The 22,358-nt window shown below is 37.7% G+C and overlaps 1 protein-coding gene across 2 annotated transcripts in view; it reads right to left on the reverse strand.

Moving 5' to 3' along the window:
* Positions 1 to 14,055, reverse strand: part of kcnq1.1 (potassium voltage-gated channel, KQT-like subfamily, member 1.1) — a 41,456-nt gene extending 27,401 nt beyond the window's left edge. For both annotated transcript variants that reach the window (XM_072380004.1, XM_072380005.1), the window contains exons 1-2: positions 13,420 to 14,055; positions 7,027 to 7,117 (exon numbers count right to left, since the gene is read on the reverse strand). In XM_072380004.1, coding sequence (XP_072236105.1) covers positions 7,027 to 7,117; positions 13,420 to 13,778 — 450 coding nt within the window. In that variant the 5' untranslated portion in view covers positions 13,779 to 14,055. The remainder of the gene's footprint in view (positions 1 to 7,026; positions 7,118 to 13,419) is intronic.
* Between the last annotated feature and the right edge of the window lie 8,303 nt (positions 14,056 to 22,358).

Here is a 22,358-nt window from a genome sequence, read left to right on the forward strand (position 1 = left end):
ATGCAAAGAAAAACCCAAAAGCATTACATAAGGAAGTGCAAGGTTTCCTGAGCTGGTAATGTAATGGCCATAGGCTGCGTAGCCATAGCAACATAGAAAATGTCGGCAAGGATTTTGACAATAGCGTGTCTGTCAATGTGCATTTTTACAACTAACCATGATCTCTTTCATCCCATAACCAAGTGCTCTAAATGCCTAACAAAGTAGACTAGAAGTAGAGTACAAAAGGTAAAATAAACAAAAAGATATAAGGAAGTGGAGACACTAAGGCTTAAGGATTCAGACTATCCTCCTCCTCCTCCTCTTCAGCTTCCTTATGAAGTCCTCGTTACTTGCTAATAAGCCAGACTTTGAAAATGAGCTTTTCCTGTCGCAGTTTCAATCGGTGCAGCTGGTTCTAAACCACTAGAGGCAATATGCTGCTGTAGAACAGCTTCTTGTGTGTCAGAGATTGATGCCTTGAAAACTGACATGAGGGGTTCTTGACAAAGCGTCAGTGTGAGACACACTGGGAATGAGAATGTGTTGAACAATAACTAAACAAGTCCACAACAACATGTGTCCTTTCTAAAATCTCACACATGCTTCTAAATTAATGCAGCTCAATTTCAACTTTAGGAAAGTTTCATCCAGAGCTCCTTGGATTAAAGAACAAATCAACTGCTTCACACTATGAACCCAAAGTGGAAATTACCAAACTGGTGTGGATAAGAATGCAATTCCTTCCACATGTACCTCAATCACTGACAAGTGTTTGGAAATAAGGCTGAAAGACAAGAAATCAATAGCCTCATAGATTTTTAATGGTGACTCAATCCTATTGCAGTGAATGATGATAGGAAAACGCTTAAGAATCAGACAGATTATGTTTTCCATGCTGAGCAGCAGATGTTTTCTGCTAAGAATTATTGGAGGTGTATCAAAAAGAGAAAATTGGATTGTTCCTGGAAGCTAATGTTAAATAAATGTTACATTTCTTAATTTATTCACTGAGGATTTCTTCTAAAAGGTTGAAAAACAAACTGTCATTCCAAAAAAAATCTATACATTACCCAACAGCAAGTGAAGAAAAAAACAGACACATAAGCCATTTTCACACATGCTCTGCAGCCCAGAAATTTGCTAGATATTACCTGAAGGAACTGTATGTGCAAACATAAAATCCCTGAAATAGTAAGACTAAAGACTGCCCAGACTTTACCCTGCCACCTCCCTGGTTTAAAGTCAGGATGATTTCAGATTTAACCAAATTTTAAGGACATTATCTAGTGTTCTTGAGTGAAAAGAGTTACAGAAAAGAGTTGAGATAGTCCTGCCAGTAGTTGATCTGTGAAGCTCTGTTTAAGCACCTATGACATGACAAATTAAAACTGTTTGGGTTCTCTTTTTGCAAAATAATGTAACTGATCACGTTCAGGAGGGTTTTCCACATAGGTCGCTTTGCAACAATATCTGTCCACAGCCACCTCCAGTTAAAAAACTGTAACAGTAACAAGCTAAACACTTTTTTCATTTGAGATTCATCCTGCACAATGTTTTCAACAGTCAGTGTATTTTCTACATTTTTAATGCACTCACATCAGCGAATGGTAAGGATTTAAACTAACATACATGATTAGGCCTAAGTGAGATGCATTGTTGTGATTCCCCTCATGTCACATGAATGCTGCCCTACATATAACAGCAACCAATGGACAGATCAACATCTCACAATTTATAGTCATAGATTGCAATTCACGTTTACATCCATGTTGGACAAATGTATGTAATCCGTGTTTTCTGGTGAGACTGGGCTGCCAGCTTGTGTACTGCTCTCACACCAGATGCTTCCAGTTTCATAGACTATAGTGGAAGTGTGATGCGGTAGGATCCACTCTGCTAATGGTCTTTATACATTACACAGAGCCCTGCGCGGGACTGTTTTCTTCATTTCTGACCATTACCGCCCGCACCCGCAATGTGTATGTCCACTCCCGCCCGCACCCGCAAAACTTTGAGAATTTATGCCCGCACAATAATAGAAATGCATTGATGTTGTGTCTTCTCCCAAACCCGCATGAGAAAACACGTCATTTGATAGGCTATTAATAAAGATATTCATGGGCAATTGAGAAACTTCTCCAATTGTCAGACTTGCCTTGCTTTGTCTTTGTGTTGTAAAAACCTTCTTTGAGCTTCCTTTCCACATTATTTATTGACATCATGTCGCTCGGCTACATCCTGATCCCGTAGTGTTTTTTATTAGCCGCCCGCTCCCGCCCGCAGCAAAGTTCATACCGCCCGCTCCCGCGAGATTTGAGTTGGGTCCCGCGGGACCCAATCCCAATACAGTATGTGCCTACAAAGTTAAACGTCTCAATAAAATTTTTCGCTTCTCGTCGTACGATAGAGAATTTTTTTGTGAGTATTTTGCATGATGTGTTATCATACATGAGGCTATGATGCTCCAGCCAGTGGTTTCACACTCTTCCACTGATGGTGATAATGCACCACAATTTGCCATAAATAGCTGGGAAGACCATGAGCGATAGCTAGTAAACATGATTTTATAACATTATTACCCCCATGTTTGCTTTGCAATTGTTCTGTGATGAAGCTTTACAACCTGGAAGACAATTCTGCTGAACTTTTCAAAAGGCAGCTATCTATAATTAACTAAATTATCGCAAGCTATGTTAAGGAGCCAAGTTATACACAGCTACATGTTCCTAACCTCCTTTTATTTCACATCTCACAATTCTAAAATATATTCCCCCCACAACCCCACATTTTCACTGATTCCACTCTGCCTTCTCTCTCATTACTGAAACCACAAGAGGGACAATAAATCTAGGATTCCTCCCAAAGTAATTTCTCCCACATTGAGTCTCACTCCCAGAGTTCATCTCTCCAACATCTTTTGACCCAAATCAATCATTGATTCACATCGAGTCTTGTTCATCCTGCCACTTATGTCATTAAAAAAAAATATATATATATATAGCATTCAAGCAAAACTTGATGGTCTTGCATTAGTAAAATCACAAAAATCTTAAACATCTTAAATGGCACATGGCCAGAATACTTAGGTATTTTGGTCCAGAATTGAATTAAATGCAGCAATACTTTAAATTGTTTGTAGTGTTTTCTATTTGGAAAGTGAGAAAAAACAATCTTTTGAGAACATGGATTCCTCAGGCAGGCTGCCAAGCATCTGGCCAAACACTCTCCTACAAACACTGTCAGCCAGAGCTGCATCTCCAAGTAAAGAAGAGAGTGGTCTGTGTTAACCTTGAGTGTGCAGGAAGAAGGAAACGAGACAAAGGAGACACTTCTGTGGTGGAGGAGGCGAGGATGAAAGAGTGGCAGGGTCAGAGTAAATCTCTAAACTGAAAAGCTAGTACACCACAGTCTCTATGGGAAAGGGGATGGAGGAGATGAACGTCTGAGATTTTAAGAGGTTAAGTTGCAAATTCTAATTATTCAGTATCTATGTAGAAGAGAAGAATAAGAAGATTAAACATCTTCCAGAGGGTGAACCGTAGGCAGAAAATCAGTTTGCCATAAAATTCATATTTTATGCTTGTGTTATATTAACAAAATTGACATTTTTCCAGTTATTTATACTCCATAAGCATGTGTAGTAGATTTATTTTTTAATCCAACAATGAGCTTGTAGTATTTGACGTGGCAGCCAATAAAACACCATGACTATCTTATCCCGTTATTCTCAATCCAAGGTGAACTTCAGTCTTCAACACAGAACAACCTCAAGTTCTTTTTATCCTTTGCTAAGGGTTTTCTTTCATCTGAGCTTAAGGGACTTACCCATCGCCCAAACAGCTCGGGGCTCAGTTTATCCCATTTTACTACTGATTTTAAAGGAGGCGCCTTCACCCTGTTGAACAGCGGGACACTACAGTTGTTCGTAGAAAGCAGATATGTGGTTGATCAGAACTGTTCCTGAATTGTTTTTAGTGAGGCAGAAGTTTGGGTAATCAACAAATAAAATAACTTTTCAGGCAGCAGGAACCGAGGTTTGATATTTGCTTTTTTTTTTAAAGAAAATAAACAAAAAAGAAAATCCTTTAGTTGGAAAATCTCTGTTTACTCTATTTATTCAGTGCTTAATTAAACAAGTGTATCGGCACGTAATGTATTTAATTTCCAGAAGAACTTTATATTGAGTCCGTATATTTATTTGTTTGATTTGAGTTGTTTAGAAAAAGCAATAGGAAGAAAAATGCCTCAGTAACGACTGAATGTACCATAATCAAGCTTTCTTGCATATGTCAGCCAACATAAACAGACTAATCCAACACACACAGCAGATGATGGGAGTTAAAGGAAAGATCTGATGTGTAGAAAATGATGCAGGCTGAATTTGAAATATAAACAATGTTATTATAAGAAAAAGGGGGTGATTCAGCTCTCAGTCACTCTTCTTGCATCTCACTGACACCTAAGCTTCACGAACCGCTGATCAGCATCATTACACCTACACTGTAGATATTTTTTTTTAAACATTTTTTTGTTAAAACTTATATTAAATTGTATATATATTGTATATATTTTTACACTTACATATACTTTTCCACCTCTCATCCTAAAGGCTTCTTCAGTTCTGACCAGCTGGAGTTTCAGGCTTATATGCTATTGTTGGCATCTTCACACTTTAGGAGTCATTGAGGTCACATGTGTCACTGACCCATTCTGTGGGTGGTTTAGGTCACTGTCATCTTCGAGAGAGTCATTGTAAGCTTAAAATAGGCAATACCTGCTCTGCTTTATGTAGGTTTTTCCCATTTAACAGCTCTCTTAGACCATGTGTCCTGTGTTGTCCAGACTGCATGTGTAATGCCACTAAAGGCTTGTTTTTGAGTGTTTAATCCTTCGGGTGAACAAGTTTTTGTCTGAAGGTGTTGTTGGGTTTGAAGTAGTGTCTGGAGAAAATCCTTCTGAGTTTCACAGACACTGAAGCCACATATGGAATGACAATATTCTTCCCTTCTTCTTCTTCTTTGCCTCTGATGTATGTTGTGTCGTTTTTTTCCAGATTTCTTACTTTACTTGACAATGGCCTATTTTGGGTGTCCACATGTTTGCAACGATTCCTAGATGTGTTTGTGTTCCTTTTCTTTTTTTCTCAACCTTTGCAGGAACAATCTCACCTCAATGTTGTAAGGTTTTGATGGCAGATAATGTGTCTTCCATTTGGTGATGTGTACCAGGGCTGGCGTCCACATAACTCTTTGCCAGCACCTTTTTAAAAATGTTCCCAATGAGTATCGAGCATGAACATCTTCATGCAGCCGACTTGAGAAAAAAACACTTCATCCAGTGTTTTTTTCAGGTAGCTCCACCATTTTAGTGCAGCTACTCTGACACAAAGTTGAAAATCTCTGAAGTTGTCACAAAGGCACTGATATCATCATGCTGGCTTTCTTTTAGGCAACCAATCATATGGACAGAAATTGTCATCACACTAACTAGGAAACATAAAATAACCTTGTTCTCGCTCTGTCTGTCTAACCTCGATGACAAGTCAGACAGAAGTGTTTAGAAAAGTCAATTTGTGGGGATAGGTTGGCTGGACACTAAATGTTATTATTAATAGTGTGATGGTCTGTTTGAGCTGCAGTTTGTTCCACCGGTGGAAGCTGATCACGCAGAAGATCTGTGCAGCTGATTGTCACCCTGAACAATGAGAAATTAGCCCTACTTAAAACTGTCCCTTGTTTATCTGAAAGTGCCACATGCACAGGACTGTGAAATTCACTGTGCTGCAGTTTCTGACAAACTGTGTTGTGCACTGACATTTCCCTGCACTTGTGTTATGGCAGACTCAATCATTAACATGAGGGCAACCTTCCTCTGTTTAGTACTCATGGTGGAAAAAACATGTCAAAGAAGTAGACTGACAAATAGATAATACAGAAACAAAGAGGTAAACCCAGTTTATCATTAACAGCAGTAAAGTGGAGATCTAGGCTAGGTACTGTTCAGATGTTGTTGTCATGGAAACAGCTAAATGCCAGCAGCCAGCTCTTTCCTGCCAGAGAAAGGCGCTATGTGGACACTGGCCCTCAAATAACAGATACATTCTGGTCTGTGTCTGTAGGTGTTCAGCAACCATCAGTGTTGAGACTTCCGTCCTCCTTAATGTGCACAGCAAAGTCCAAAAAAAAGAACAGTTTCAGTGCTGTGATGTAATACCCAGTTAAAGCCCATGAAGATCATCATTCATCTACAAGAAGTTACAAAAATTGATACAAAATAACTTTCTCCATGATCTCTTACTCAGGGAAGATTAGGGATCAGCCTGTAGTTACTAAGCATTGAATTATCCAGATTTCTCTGTTTGAGTAGAGTCTCGACAACGTCACGTTTTAATGATGCTGGAAAGGTCCCTGAAAGAAGATATTTCTTATATTAAATAAAGAGCTGAACACACCTTTTCTGAAAAGCTTGTAAGTGTGTCTAATAGGAAGGTAGCTGGTACTACATTTTCATAGGAAAAGTTGCAATTAAATGCTTGTAATTCACACACACATACATAAAAGTTATTTTTCTAAGAAGTCTCAAAATCTAGTTTCTTAATTGTACTGTGTCCACATTGAGTCATCTTACAGGTTATGTTAGAACCTTACACAAGCTGCAAGCCATAGCCAGTGAGTTTGATGTAGCATGAATATTACATGAGCAATCTCTTTTGTTGAACAGGTTACAATTAAACTGACTTTTGTTTCAATTAAGTTTTACCTTAAGGCTATCGTCAGTGTAGTTGATCTAATCTGAATGAGTAGCCTATATTTTAACATAAATGTTTTATAACTGCTTCATTATCTCAATGATACTGTACAGTGCACTCTGTTTTGCTTTATATATCATGTTGTTTTGTGGCATTTACTGAAATGCCTGACCTTTAGAGTTATTTCTACAGGGGAACCATAATCCCAAATCAAATGACAAACAAACAAAACAAAAGCTTTTTCTGTTTTTGAGGAAAATAGCAGGTATTACTTTTTAATCAAAGTTAGCACTCACCACCCAGAAGAGGGTTGTGTAAGCGAGGTCCTGGTATTGATCAATGGTAGAGAGGACACTGAGGATCAGACAGGCCAGAACTATAACAAAGCTGTGAAAATAAAAGCAGAACACATATTAGTCTCGATGAGAATGTCAGTAAATTTTATGTTGGTGATCATTTTCATTTCCTTTATTTTAACAAGATCCAATTGCATAATTAACTGGATTAAATCTTGTTCATCAAAAAATGTAGTTTTTCCTTTAATCAAAGCTTTGCATGGCTTGTCATCTGTTACATCAGGCGAACATGATTCTTCTTGATCTACTTTTAAAAATCCCTCCTCATGTTCATGCATTTCACAGTTTGTTTTAATCTGCAAAACTTAACTCAACTTTGGTGTCTGGTTCAAGTTATACCCTCTGAAAAACTTTTTTAAAAAGTCAAATTTTACTTGAAAATTTTACCCTGAAAAGTGTCTGACTGGATCTAAGGAAACACTTATTGACGGCGCTCTGAAGGAAATACCTTTTTGAATTCCATGGTACAAATGCAGAGCACATAATAAACTTTTCAAATAACGAGCACACGGGTTTGCTCACACTTAACACAACGCACACACAGAATCGTCAAACTCTAAATTGCTCTAACACTGTTCTCATCCCTCTCAAGGTTACAAGTGTTTCAAGTACCACACAACAGGATGCCTGAAACTCCTTGAGAGGGAGAGAAAAAAAAAACATAATTCTTGTGAAACAAGTTTTAAGCTCCTGTGACACTACATCACAACTATAAGCAGCATTCACAGGACTTTGAACTTTTGACTCTTAAAACCGGATTTCGAGTCTTTTTATGAATGTGTTGATGGGAAGAACTGCTTGGTTTAAAAGTTTCCATGTAACACTTTATAACATGAAATAAAGGCCAGCATTAGGTACGCTGTCTCAAACATATTTCACACCTGTTCGTAAAGGTCAAAATGAGAGATTCTGATCGATCTGATGAAAATTGAGGAAGACAGGAAAGCAGGGTGAACTTTAATATGAGTCATGAACCATCCTGTGCCTTATTGCCTTGCTCACATGTGTTTCAGCCTGTCATGTGAGGCAGTAGTATTACATTTTGCAGAAAGTTTGACAGCGAAATCCAAGGGCAAAGTTTTCTTTTCCTTTGGCAAGAGGTGTTGACGGATGTGGTGATGAAAGGCAGAACCTCTGAATGAAATCATGTGTGTGTGTGTTTTTCTGGGTGGCACAAACGTTTTTTGCAATATTAGAATTTCTTTCATAGGTCTTTACTGTGGGGATGATTTGTACTCGTACGTTTAACAGGCAAATTAATGAAGAAATTACATGTTGAGATGTTGGAATTACACACACTGAGGACTCTAGTTAATCAACCATCAATGCTTTCACTTTTAAACTTTACTTTGTTTTCACCCACTGTTTACTTGAGATTTATCTCACTGTTTCAGCACCTAAACTCGTTGGATAGGCTGGGTTTCACAAAAAGATTTTAAAAAATGGACAATTTGTTTACATTTACATTACATTGATTTTCCTTTCAGTCTATATCCTGATTCGCTATGTGACCATCCTAAGATTTGCTGCCTAAGTGCCCTTGGCTCCATGTTTTTATTTAAATTAAAGCATGCATGTGAGTGTGGAGTTGCATATGACAGTTCCCAGTTAGTTAACATATTCTTCACTGCTCACATTATCAGATGATGTGGATACAGTTACTTTCAGATTAATTTATCTCCTGCTGCTGTATGCTCCATGATTAATAATGGCACTCTGATTAAATCACCCATTAGATCTTTGTTGTTCATGTTACCTCAGACAGTAGATGGTAGTAATTTAATGAAGACGTGAGATAATCACTTGTCCTCCACTGAAGAGTTGCCGTTCTTCAGTGGAGAAAGCATGTGGCTGTGGTAATGCTGCTTAGTTTAAAAATGATAATGTTAACCGGATTTATTGCAGAGTGGTTTTACTGCAGAACAGATGGACACTGTGTATGTGTGTATAACTAAACTGATATGTTTCCATTATTCTAGTAGCAATACACCAAAATAACATCTGGAACCAAACACACAGAAAAAAAAATATATATCACTGATAAAGAATTTAATGTATTGAGAAAGACTACCCAAAATGACCTCTTAACACAGGATTTCTTCATATATACAATTTTTTAGCCTTTGCAGAATTATTTCTTTGTAGACACACTCACACACAAGGGACAAGAAGAAGGTGGCCCTACAAGATGATGTTATCAAAAAAACAGGAGAACCTCAAGCAAAACAGATGCTCAATAAGTCAAAGAATGACTGTAATCACACCCTAAATCCCCCTATAATCTATTCCTAAATGCTTGTATTTGACCTTGTTGGAAAATATCATGAGGTTAAGAGAAGGAGGATTCATAAGAACTTGGGGGGGGGGAAATCCACAAAACTACTTTCGACACTTTTATGAAATCTAATCACATCTTTTTAAACATAATTTTGAAATATTAGTTTATTAAGATTGATAATTCAAAATATGAAAGAAAAATACACACTGTGACTTTTCAACAACTGTTGTTACAACTATGGACTCCTGTGTGCATTCACTCTGATTTCTATTCACTATTATACATTTGCTCCATTTATGTCCGAGTATTGCCAAATGTTTAACCTTTTGCTAGTATAGAAACTTTCTTGCAATATTTAGAGATTTTTTTCTAATTCAGAGTTTTTCCATTCAGTTGTTTTTATACATTTAACAATAAATGCACAGGTATGAGGGAAACAGCGCTGAGGGACTTGTCTCACTTGTCATCCAGTAAATTTAGTCTTAAACGTTCAGATGGCAGCTCTTAAAAATCTGTTTTGTTCAAATATTAGCAGACATGATGGAAAGTATGTGTAGAGAGCGTTACAGTTTCCAGTCAGTGTTTGCACCATGAAGACCTTTATCACCACAGTCTGCTACAGTCTGAGCTTATTGAAGTCCAGCCAGGAATCCAAATACCCCCTCCCCCCTTAAAGCTAACACATACACATATAGGCATGAGCGTGCACACCACACGTCAACACAGATAAAAGACTGAGGAGGGACCTGCTCAGAACTGGTGTATAACACCACCATAACAGCTGGTCTTGTATGAAAGAACTGAACAAGAAGACAAAGCAGGACAGTTAAATTACTCTGGAGTTTTTAAAAATGACATCTTCAGTATATTTGCTAAGTAAATACAAGTCAGTTTGCTGAATGGGAGGTGAATGACAAGAAAGTGGACAAAAAATGTAAAAGACAGGTTAATATGCAGTGTAGAATTCTAGCCAAAAGTGTGACAGGGGCAGTTAGAGAGAGGATCAAAGAGACAACCGAGCATCAAACTCTTCAAAACCACACGCTGGTGTGATAATGACTACAATTTGTCGGGGATGCTCTGCTCAAATTATTTCAAGGCATTTGAAATGCCTGTAAACAAAACACTTCCGCTTCACCATTTATTGATCTGAGACTGTCAGACTCATCTTTCCTTCACCACTAACTGCACCATCATATTTCATTTCTTTTACCTCCAGGCCGTTAGATAATACAAGCTCTGTATGTTTGTCTGGCACCCTGGGGCTTAGGGTAGCAACAGACAAAATAATAGATTGGCACAGCTACATAAGCACAGCTGAACTCTAAACAAAAGCTCAAAGCATTGCTCCTATCTATTATTGATGGACAGATTCATTTGCAGTCTGTTGTGCTGTAAAATTTGAAACAAAAAAGGAGATATGATAAAAACTGGTGGTGACTCGGCTGACCATTTCACCAGCTGTTATTTTCAAATTTGACAGTATCATAAATATTGGTGTAAAGCAACAGAAGAGCCAAAGCTTTAGTCAGTATGGGACTAATAGTTATGTGAAAGAAGGTCATCACTGATGGGTAAACTTGTTTATGTGCTCCACTAAGAATCATAGCTCCCTTTGGAGTCAAATGAAATATTTTTCATGCTTGAGTTTGACGCAGGAGTACAGAGAACTGAAGTAGCTGGAGAAAGAAAAATAATAAAAGTACAGATTTTTTTCCCCTGCTTAGTAAAATAAACAATGAAATCCAAACAGTAAGTCAAAATGTTGCTCTGATGGAGAGGGATAACAATTTGTGATCTCTTAGTCTTTTTGTTAAATCATTAAAATATGTGTCTGAATTTCCTTCCTCTGACTACTTGACAGAATATGTGGTTCAGTTTAATAGAGCTCAGTCTGAAAAATACTGTTTGATATCTGTTTTCTTTTAACTCTCCCGGCTGACACATCCATAACCAGCATGTGGGATGGATCCATGCTGCTGCTGACCAAAACATTGCATTTAACTGCTCTGCTTTAGCACAAAAACAAAACAAGCAAGTGGTGAGCTAAGACAGAAGAGACTATTAATACAACATGTGGAAATGCTTTTTTTTTCTGAAAATGCTAAATATACATCCATTCTTGTCTAAACAAATGTACTAATTTTTACTTGTATCAGAACACAACGTCCCAGAGCCATACAGTATCACCAAAGCGGCATACATATAGAAGTGCAAACACACGCACACACTCAGAAGGGTACCTTTGATAAGGCTTCGGGTCACCCTCTAGTTTGAGTTCTGGGCCAGTGATAAGGCCATGCTTGTTCTTAGCTGCTTTTCTCCCACACAAACATTTACAAAACAAGGGTCTGGACTGACCGCAAAAACTGTTAGACATTATAACGCCATACACAAGGAGGGATTTGTCATAAATTACACCACAATACACAATCAAATACAGCCTATATAATGAAATTGAACAGGACCACAAATCATGCCAAAGTTTCTATGGTTATGGTTTAGTCACAATACTCTGTCCTTCAAATACTGCATCTGTCTGTCTCTTGTATCAGCTGAATCCAATGCAAAGGACAGGACTTTGCAGTGTCTCCTTTGTTTAACTTTGACCTTGTTTATGTGCACGGCCAGCCAACAGAAACAGATTCTGAACGTAAGATTTATGACACTACCCTGCAGCCTTCCATCATCGTGCTTAGTACAAATTTTCAATTTCATGCATCGACCTGCAGCATGGCTCTCGTCGACTCTTACAGTTTCTGATCACTCTGCTGAACATTTACAATCAATACAGGGGCTGCTTCTCGTATGCTTTTTTTAGTAGGGGGAAAAATGAAAGGCAGATTTCATTTAGCCTTGAGGCCAACATTTCTGTACCTGTAGTGATACCAAAAAATTCAAATATGAGTAGACATGGCTGGGCCTGAACTTAGTTGCAGTAAACACTGAGAATTAGGGCTAAATGTGACAGACTTAAGTTTAGTCAGCCAGGGCATGCTCAATATTAAAACAAAGATTTGCGAATAATCACCAGATTAAACAACCAAAGAAGTTAAATTTGCTATGGACACAGTGAAAAACGTATTGCTTTTGTATGTTACAACAACCTTTTATATTAGCAAATAGTAGCCATTACAAGAAGATTTAAGGCACCTCATTTTGCAGCTCTGCACCTGATGTACAGTCAGATAATAACCCAAATGATAAACAAGATTCCACTGTAATAATAACAAGAAGTTATCTTTTTTATAGTGCACTGTGCATTTATTCTTGGGACTGTTCTAATATGCTGGAATTGCATTATGTTTGTTCATGTTCCCTCTGAGTCAGCGAGACTCTAACCTGCTCCGACAGGCTGCATTCCTCTGAGTCCCCACCGACACCATGGGGTCACGGGGTGGCAGTGCGAGACCGGGCCACTACCTCCTCCACAGCACACATCCTGCCAAGTTTAGCTGCCTGCTATCAATGCCAGCAAGTGGGGACAGGCAAGACACATGGGAGTGTGCTGGAAAATCCTATCCCACATTCCTAAACCTGCGGCAGAATTATTTCAGATTAGTATACTTTGTGGGTTTCTCGGAGGTGGGTTATGAGAAAAAAACTAAACAGTGGCATTTTATTTGTGTGTAGAGCATAATTTATTAGTAGCAACAACTTTTAAGGAAGGTTCAATTGTTTTTAAATGAGTTATGCATGGGAAAATAGTCTTCCAAATGAAAATATCTGTAAAATATTCTTTCAGTGGTCCCATGGGGGATTACTTTCTCTTTGAGGGATTACTTTCCCATGTCTGGGGTGATTTGTGTTTTGTTTTTTTGTTTAATTAAATTTGCTATAGTTCGACCATGTTTATGTTTATAGTGTTTTTAAAGGGGATTCGTGTGGTATGTGGAATCAGAGCAGCATTGCTCTGAAATTCACAGTACTTGCAGTGATGACTTTCTAGGCTCGAAATCTCGAACTTACTCCTTGTTGAATTTGGATCTCAGAGTTGCAATTATGACCTTGAATACCCCACGGATCAGGGTGATTATGAAAATAAAAACACTTACACTGCGAAGTGATACACGAAGCATTTCCAGCCAGACGGCCTTTCCAGAAAGTTATACACGCGTCCTTGGATGTAGGCGCGGGTGAGGACTGGACGAACCCCGGTGCTGTACACCGACATTCGCACAGACATCCGGGGATGAGATAAGTAGGGGTGTAGATGAACAGGAGGTACATCGGTGGGGGAGCTACAATCCTCTTGCATTTTGTCTCTCACGTGGGAAGTGTTGCCAACAGGTGTCCCATAATCATGCGCATTAAATGTGGATTCCGACAGCTCCAAATCCAGCGGTCTTCTTCCACGTGCCACAGTCGAAGACCTCCGTGTGTTCCCCTGACAGGGAGCGAGGAAATTAGACATTGTAGGCTTCCGCTACTCCTCTGTCGCTGGCTTAACTTTTTCAGTTATATTTCGGTCACTGAATCAAACTGACAAATGTTCGTCCATGTGCGCTCACCTTCTGTTGCGCGCCTGATTGTACCAAGGCAGATAAACTGTTACATAAACTTGGTTATTTATGCTCTAAATCACCAGGATGGGGGGTTTCTTCAACTTAACTTTCCGGTTCTCCGGGCTGTTGAGGGCAGGGCGAGTCTTGAATGTGTGTTCCTTACCTCTCTCAGAGCACTTATCAGCCTGCAGAGCTGTCACCAGGCGGTGCGCTGAGAGTCGCCAGCTGCCCAGGCTTAACTGTAACCTACAGTTCAGAAGAACTGATTAAAACTGATTAAAAGCAACCTGTAAATGATGGGCTCCGTCTTCTCCATACCATTTCAACAATTTATCTCAGTTTGCCTAGTATTAATGTTTATAATGCCCCTCTCTCTCTCTCTCTCTCTCTCTCTCTCTCTCTCTCTCTCTATATATATATATATATATATATATGTATATACATATACATATATGTATATATACTATTTTTAATGTCAGACATTTACAGATGTAAAGGCAGTTAAAGAGATTTCAGTCAATATCGACCATCTACTTTCCTTCTGATGCCTTTTTTTCTTTTCATTGATTTACACATAAAAGGCCCAGTATGTTGATGGAGTACTGTTGCATATGCACAGGCATACAACATTGAATAAGTAATTAGCAATGTGTGTCTGTTTTCATTTGACATTATTCTTATAAAATCTGAACAAAGTCAACTTTTGACTTGCTTCATTCTTTTGCCCAGTGTACAGTGTCCTCCCATTGTCAGCCAGTGAGTCATTTCCCCCTCATTAATTCTTAAGATACTTGGTTGTAACAGTACTTGTCTTAAAGTGCTTGATATGTTGGGGAAATACTGTAAGCCCGTTCTCTTCACTTACCTGTCACCAATAGAACTGGGATCTACAACTACTGAGACTGCAAATAATCAGGAAGAGCATCTTGGTCTCTAAGTTGCAGAGGACTGCATACACATGTGTTCAAGGTTACCAATCTGTTCCTCAGTTATTGTCCTTTAATCTATTTTTTTTCCAACTATGGGCTGTTGAAAATACCAGTAAGAGTTTATGTTATTTTCAAATACCTGAGCTGACATAACATAATCTATCTACAAACATATATGTCTTGAGACTTATTTATGATTTAATTTAATGTTAAGAAACAATGTTAGTTTAATTCCAAGAAGGTTACACTATGAATGTCTTCCGCTCTGACCTTGGCTATGGTAGTCAAAGGGAGAGGAAACAAGTCCCCCGCAGTGGATTTTAATAGGAGTCGAGTGGCATCCATGTGATGAAAGGATCTGTTGTCAGATAGGTATTAAACATGACTCCACTGGGCTCTTGCTGTTGGACGCCACCCTCTACATTTGAGATTTTGTCTTACTGCAGAAAGGGCATTGTCATGAAAGTCACCTATTGTGTCAGATTTGATTATGCAAAAAGATTGAATATTAAGATGGTTAAGGGTGTGGCCAATGTTGAAAAAATAAATAAAAGAATGTGCTTCAAAATAAAATCATTTATCAATCAACTGATTATTTGTTACACAGGTGATAAGTAGCCTCCAGGAAAATTTGAGAATATTTTCATTTAATTAAGTCTTTCAAAGATTGACTTGTACAAACTTTTGAAACACAAACATTTGATGGGTTTCTCAGTTATAATAAACACAGTATCATTGTATTTTTGATGAAGGAGTTCATCATATTAAACTACATATAGTATCTCCAGGACATCTGCATTCCCAGGCCAAATAAGACATTTTTTGCAAATTCAATAGCTTTTCTACGTAAATATTTATGTTTATCATATATAATATGTTGTGTTAGAGTAGGTGTTTTCTCAACTTCACTATTGTCCAATCCACTCCCAACACATGCTTTAGCATTGTAACTCCTGTCCTATGAGAAAGTTGGAAGACTGACAGATGTTCTTCCTGAGGTTGACACCCGGCAGAAGTCAGAAAGTTACCTTCCTTCATTACAGCACAGTTGGAAAAACCTAGACACTCACCTCCGACTTCAAGGACAGATGAAAGGGGCAATGCGTTATTAACTTTTATATACCCAGTCTGATCCAGCTGAGATTATGGGATTATTTTTCCCAGTTGAGAGATAACAGTTCATAAAGTAGTTTGCAGTGGAGAACAAACAATAACATTCTGTTTTAATTAAGTGGCAATTTCTAATAAAAGAAAACAGAAGGTAAAAATGGAACAACAGTTAGAGGTGGAGAGGATACAGACTATAATTTTAAAACATCGCAGAATACCAACAGTTTGCAATTAGTTAATGTTCCTTGTCATAAATTCTTTGAACTCAGAGGCAATTACACAAGGTTGAAATGTTTCTGCAGGGTACTGCACTAAGAGCTTTCCCAAACAGTCTCTGTCCAAGCGTTCAGCCCAGTCAGTAGAAATTAGTCATGGGATTTCAGACTTTATTGTCCTCCATATTTATGAGTAATATAAACACATAGAGAGAATTGGATCTATTCCTCTATGGCCATATAAACAAATTATCAGTGACTAAGCCTATTCATGTAAAGACATTACTAATCAAATCACATATAATGTGTAAAGATGGGTTTAGGTCATGCATCTTGTAATATAACCCAATTAATAATGATCTTAATAATGGTCTTCAGCAAGTGCGTCACTGAGTTTACGCTGTTGTATTTGTGTTTTCTGTGGCCCAATTCAGGAGCTGGATTCTTTGAAGTCAGTGTTTTAGACTGAAAATGATAAGACAGTCCCCTTCAAAAGACTTCTCTGAATGCAGCCTTCTTACTTTTTCCTGACTTTAAATGACACAGTTGGTGTATCCTTTGTGACCCCACTTCAGTATGCAGCTACCTCAGGTTAAAAACACATTAGAAACAAACAAAAAAAGAAAACAGAGACAACCTTCAATGATTCCTATCTGAGCCTAATAATCACAATTACGAACCAGTGACTACAGCTTTGCTCGGTAGTAATGTTTATTTGATCATTGATTTTAAAGTGTTCGATTTCTTACCCAGGTAAAGAGCCACTGAAAATAGTAAAATTTAACTGAATTACCTAAATGGTATCAATTTAGTACAGTGTGACCATCTGTGACCATCGTGGGTAAGGAAGATAGTGTCACTGAGCAATACAGATTCTTGGGTGTTTAATTTGAACATGTTCAGTTGAATATGTTCAACTTGTATCACAGACTGGCCTGCAGGATCAATGATGCTGTACACAAGAAATGAGGGAGCAGTCTATTTGTTAATGAAGCTCAGATTTTTCAATATGTGCCTCAATCTTCTACCAATCTGAGGTAGGTCAGCGATTTGATTCCAGGCGTCACCAATCCATGTTAGAATAGCCTTGGGAAAGACACCAAAGTATAATTTGGACCTGATGTGTTAATAGGTCAGTGATTGTGTGTATGATAGAGAAAAGGGCTACGCATGTACACTATAATGGAATGTGATCAGTAGTTGGCTTCTTCATCTTTGATGTGACATAGATAGATACAGGAGTTCATTCCTATTAGAAGCAATAAATACAAAATTAAATAATGAACATTTATATTGATTGTTTAGAAAAAAAAAACTTTACTGCAACAATGTAATTACCCTTTAAGATAAATAAAGGGTTAGGGGTTAACCCCCTTCTATTTCTAAGAAGAACTGTATCAACTTGAATGGATAGATGTGACTTTTACTCTAAGCACTCTGAAAGGTCAACAAGACATCAAAAGCGCAACATAAACATGGTCCATTTGCCATTTATGAAAGTGCTAGTTTCTTTTGCTGCTTCAACACAACTATTTCTCTTGAGGGATCAATAAACAATCTATTCATCAATCATTACACATGACATTCTGGCCCAGAGTAAAGTCCAAGTAGGTTAAACTCAACCCAGTTTGAGTCTGTGTTCAATCGGCTAAACTTTAGTTCAAGATGAACTCGCAAAATTAATCTTGGTCTTAGAGTATGTATTCTGCACACATTTAAAGTTTGGGCGAGTTTACTTTAAAACGAGCAGTTTTAAAGGTTGAGAACTATATTTTTATTTTATTTTGTGCAATATCTTATGTTGTAAGTTCTTTTAGGACACCAAACTGATATATTATTCATAATACACATCTTATTTATGTCAAACTGAAAAAGAAAACTGGATGTTAAAATAGAGATTCTCATTATCCCAGAAACCCCTTTTCACACGTCAGGGCTCCAACATTCAAGCTAGCATCTAATAGCTTTGTTAGAAATGCAAAGCTTCCTTAACACACTGCTTCTAGATGTTTCATTACTGTCTTATATGCATTTTGGTTCATGATGTGTTTTATGGGAAAATGCAATCTGTTAAATGCAGAGGTCTTTTATTGAACTACGACTCAGGTTTAAAATTTCAGAGCAGCTCGCTACCTACATGTTTTGAATAATCAATTGCTACTTTTCATCTTCTTTTGAAAGTATTTAAAATATGCTCCTGGACAAAAACCTAAACTGCAATATATATTTTGGCCAAGAGTTATTTCTAAACACACTCTCTGTTGAGAGCTAAAGGCTAATTGAGTAAAATCAAACATTTTTACACTTGTTTTTCCAACTTAAGACTTTTTAACTTCAGAGATTTGTTGTGTAATGGAAATATGATTATGTCAAAAGCAAAGTCTTTCATGTAATTTCTAATTGGTAAAATAAGTGTGTCCAACTTTTTATTTACCACCCGCATCTTTAAATTCATTCAGCAAAAGTAAGTGCTTCATTTCCAAACTGTGGAGAAGCCAATGACCAATGCTCTGTGGGTGAACTTATTTATCCCTTAAAGTAGTAACAGAAAATTAGCTTCAGAAATGGCAGATGTTCTGATCAACATCAGATGTTCTGAAACAGCATGTTTTCAGTTTACTTGTGTGTACTGATCATTTGAGCTTGAAGTAGTCAATTTAAATGAATAACCAACCTTAACTGTACTAACCCTTAACCCTACTGTAGCTAATGAATTGGCTATCAGTTAAAAAGTAAAATATGATTACTCATCCCTTTATATGACAGTTTCACATATTTTCTGTAGAGTTTCCAGTCTATTGTATCACATTTTGAAATTTCTCTGCTGAATTGAAATCAGCCATTGGGGAGACCACTGGAGTAAATGTAAGTCACTGTCATGTTGCATTTCCTTCAAGAAAGTATTCATTGGGAAAATGGTAAACTGTGTCCACAGGGGGGATGCTCCCGGTTAGCAACAATGCTGAGTTATGAGGTTGTATCCAGGATCTGCACAGCTAGTATAAAACCAAGACAGCCTTTGCCATCATCAGTCAAGATTAATTTGTAGATTATTGATTCATCTGGCAGAATGAGGTTTGCAGTGGCGATCACTTAATCTTCGTCTTGCTCTACTGCTCCTTTCTCCCTGAAAACAACACACACAAGACCATTTTCTAATACAAAGGGAAAAAAAATCAAGAATGGAGTAACACTGAAGTAGGATATTAAATAAGAAAAAGCATGCAAACCCAAATTACACAAACATATTTTCACACCATAATGTCCACGGAAACAGTTTCTGTGAAGCTGATAGCTAAATATCCTTTTGTTTGTTTGATACACGGTTATCCCATGTGAACCACTCCACACTTCAAACACTTTCAGAATTAGCATATAATAAGCGATGGAGACACAGCAGAGGAGAGGAGTACCAGCTGTGCTGGAAGCCAGACACCAGGGAAAACACACTAGTGGACAGGTGGGACATGTCAGCATCTGAAAGAGAGACATAAACAAACACACAAAGGGAAGCAGGCTAGGAGTCTGACACAGGAGCAGCTGTGACAAACACAACATTTGTAACTTCAGAGTAGGACAAAGGGGTTTATAATAACCTGAGAAATAATGTAAACATTTGACATGTCTGTATAAATTGTTTGAGGTTTTTATCAAGTTTTAGTGCAGTAGCCCATTGGAGTGTTTCGCTGGGCATTTTCATTAAACTTGAATTAATACATTAACTCTCTTTCGGTATAACTGGGTAATTTTCAGTTTCTAGTCATGTATATTTTTTCCCTAATTCTTTGATTTAGATTGCATTTCTCTTGCTTATGGCACCGTTGGAATATTAGTTCTTTCAGCCAAAACCCAAAGATTGGATTTAATCTCCAGAGAGCCTAATATGTTGAAATAAAATTGTACTGTATCTTAAGCAGAGCAGCAAGCTAGGATTTGTTTTAAAGGATAAACAGCTAAATAAGTATCAGTAGAAAATGCAACCTTCTTTGTTATACTCAAAGTTTAATTAAGCTGTAGAGAGTATAAAGGGCATGCTTTACCTTCAAAAATGCCCTTATGTATTCCACAGCTGGAGCCTTAATGAAAGTAAATCCATAGTCCATGCTGATATGTTGTCTCATCTCGTTAGCATGCCGTGTCTCAGTAAGCAGATTACAGTATGTGTTGAAGCCTCTGAAATGCTTCAAGGAGAGTCATTTCTGTTCAAAATAGTAACTCAGCTTGCTTGTTGTGTTGGCTCCGCTCCCTGTTAGCTCCCTCAGGCAAAGACTTTAGCACTTAACACTGGTCTATGCTACAGGTTATTTCTGAATCGGTCAACTTGTCACTCAGATACCAGGAGTTAAGTGTAACTGCTGCTTTTGTGTCCTCAGGGTGCCAGTGTTCCCCATGCTGCGTGCAGCCCTTCAAAGAGGTAACAAGGGCAGCCTTTCATTCACACGACTCTCAGAAGAGAGTTGGGAGCTTTGGAAGCATGTCGGACTATGCATATCACAAGTGTGAGAAAAAGCCACCAACTCTGTGGATTTATAAAACTTTGCTTTTAGAATGCAGTCACCATGCAGAGGCAGCAGGATGAGGTTGAGTACAGTCTATTTTTTTGTAACGTGAATGAACGACTGATCTCAGCCACCAAACATATTGCACAGTGACTGATCCATGCCCGGGAATAGACTTTGGCAAATGTAATATTTACTTCTGTTTTACTAATATTTGCAAAGAACTACAGTGTGCAGCTGTTTTGGGAAATTATTTAACCTTTTCAAAATATACAACTGAGGATATACATGTCCAGCAGAGACAAAAAGATTTGAGGCTGAGTGCCAGAGAGAGTATTACTGAGATGTGGACCAAAGGAATGTTGATTCTTTGGGGATTTGCTGACAAGGAAAAATAAATGAACAGACAGAAAATTAAAATGATTTTTTTTTTATGAAAACAAATCATTTCTTCTTCAAAATCATCTAAATTTGCCCCCTGGTTTTCATCCACTCACTCTGTGTGTAATACACATTAAGACTCTAACTGTACATCATTACTGACAGCAGTTAAGGTGCACAAGTCAATAAGTGTAAGGTGCAAAAGATGGCAGTCTGTTACATTGTGACCATACAGGCTAACACAGAAGCAAAATGCCTTTATGTGCTGAGCCTACATTCTTATCACTTCCCACCAGAAATGTGAAAAAGAAAAAAAAAACTCTTCACACTTGCAACTTCAAAAATTGTTTTGTCAACCTTTTTTGATTTCATTTGAATTCTTTATAAAGAATTGTCCATTTTAGGATTTGTGTTAACATACTTAGGGCTGTCAAAATATATTGGTCTCCTGTGCTCAAATACAACAGAATTGCAACACATACAACAAACTGTACAAGAAACTGCAACACACACACATAACAGGCACATAGTGATTAATCATAGGCATGAGAAAATAAGAATGAGATGGAAGAAAATCCATAAGCCATATAAATGAAACAAATGTCAAAACTGTTGCTGAAATTTGCAGATTCCAATCGGGCAAAGCTGTATTCTCAGTCATTACTCTTATCTTGGTCGAAACTGAAAAACAGTCTTGTCCCTGATAATGTACAGCTGACAGAAAAATAGATGAATGCTGAGATGTTGCAGGGGATTTCAAGCTCATGTAAGCTGACAAGACATAAAGCCCAAGAATTTCTCCTCTGTTGCCACTGATTGACAGTATAATTAATTTGACACCCTGTGGTAACGATGGTGGCCTGTAGCAATATGTCATCCTTTTCTTTTCCAGGCAGGTTCTGTTTTTAGCCTATTCTTTTGTGCAATGTGAATTTAGCAAAATATGTGGTTGGAATATGTCTATCATGTTTGTCTAGGTAATAACATGAACATTTATGCAATGCTCACAATGTCCCAGTGTCTGAAAAACATTGTGTGATCCAATGTTTCAAAATCAACTTAAGAATGCTGTCTGGGGAATTGGTAACAGAGAGACTCGTGTTCAGAGGCACACAAAAAAGAAACAATGGAAAGTAGAGTCACATCAGTTCAATCATGTCCAGGTATCACTCAAACATAAAAATTGAATTTTAACCCCACAAGCAGTTATCATCAGAAGTATTCGTGGTGTTGTATTTCCAGCATTTAAAATAGATCAAATCCAAATGACATAAAAGCTTCAGTCTTTGTTTTTAAAAGGCACAACTGATCTATTTATTGCCAGGTCTCCAGGATGATACAACGATCTGTGTATG

The sequence above is a fragment of the Leuresthes tenuis genome, unplaced genomic scaffold (genome assembly GCF_036924035.1).
Source record: "Leuresthes tenuis unplaced genomic scaffold, fLeuTen1.0.hap1 SCAF_2, whole genome shotgun sequence".
In the NCBI taxonomy this organism is placed as follows: domain Eukaryota; kingdom Metazoa; phylum Chordata; class Actinopteri; order Atheriniformes; family Atherinopsidae; genus Leuresthes; species Leuresthes tenuis.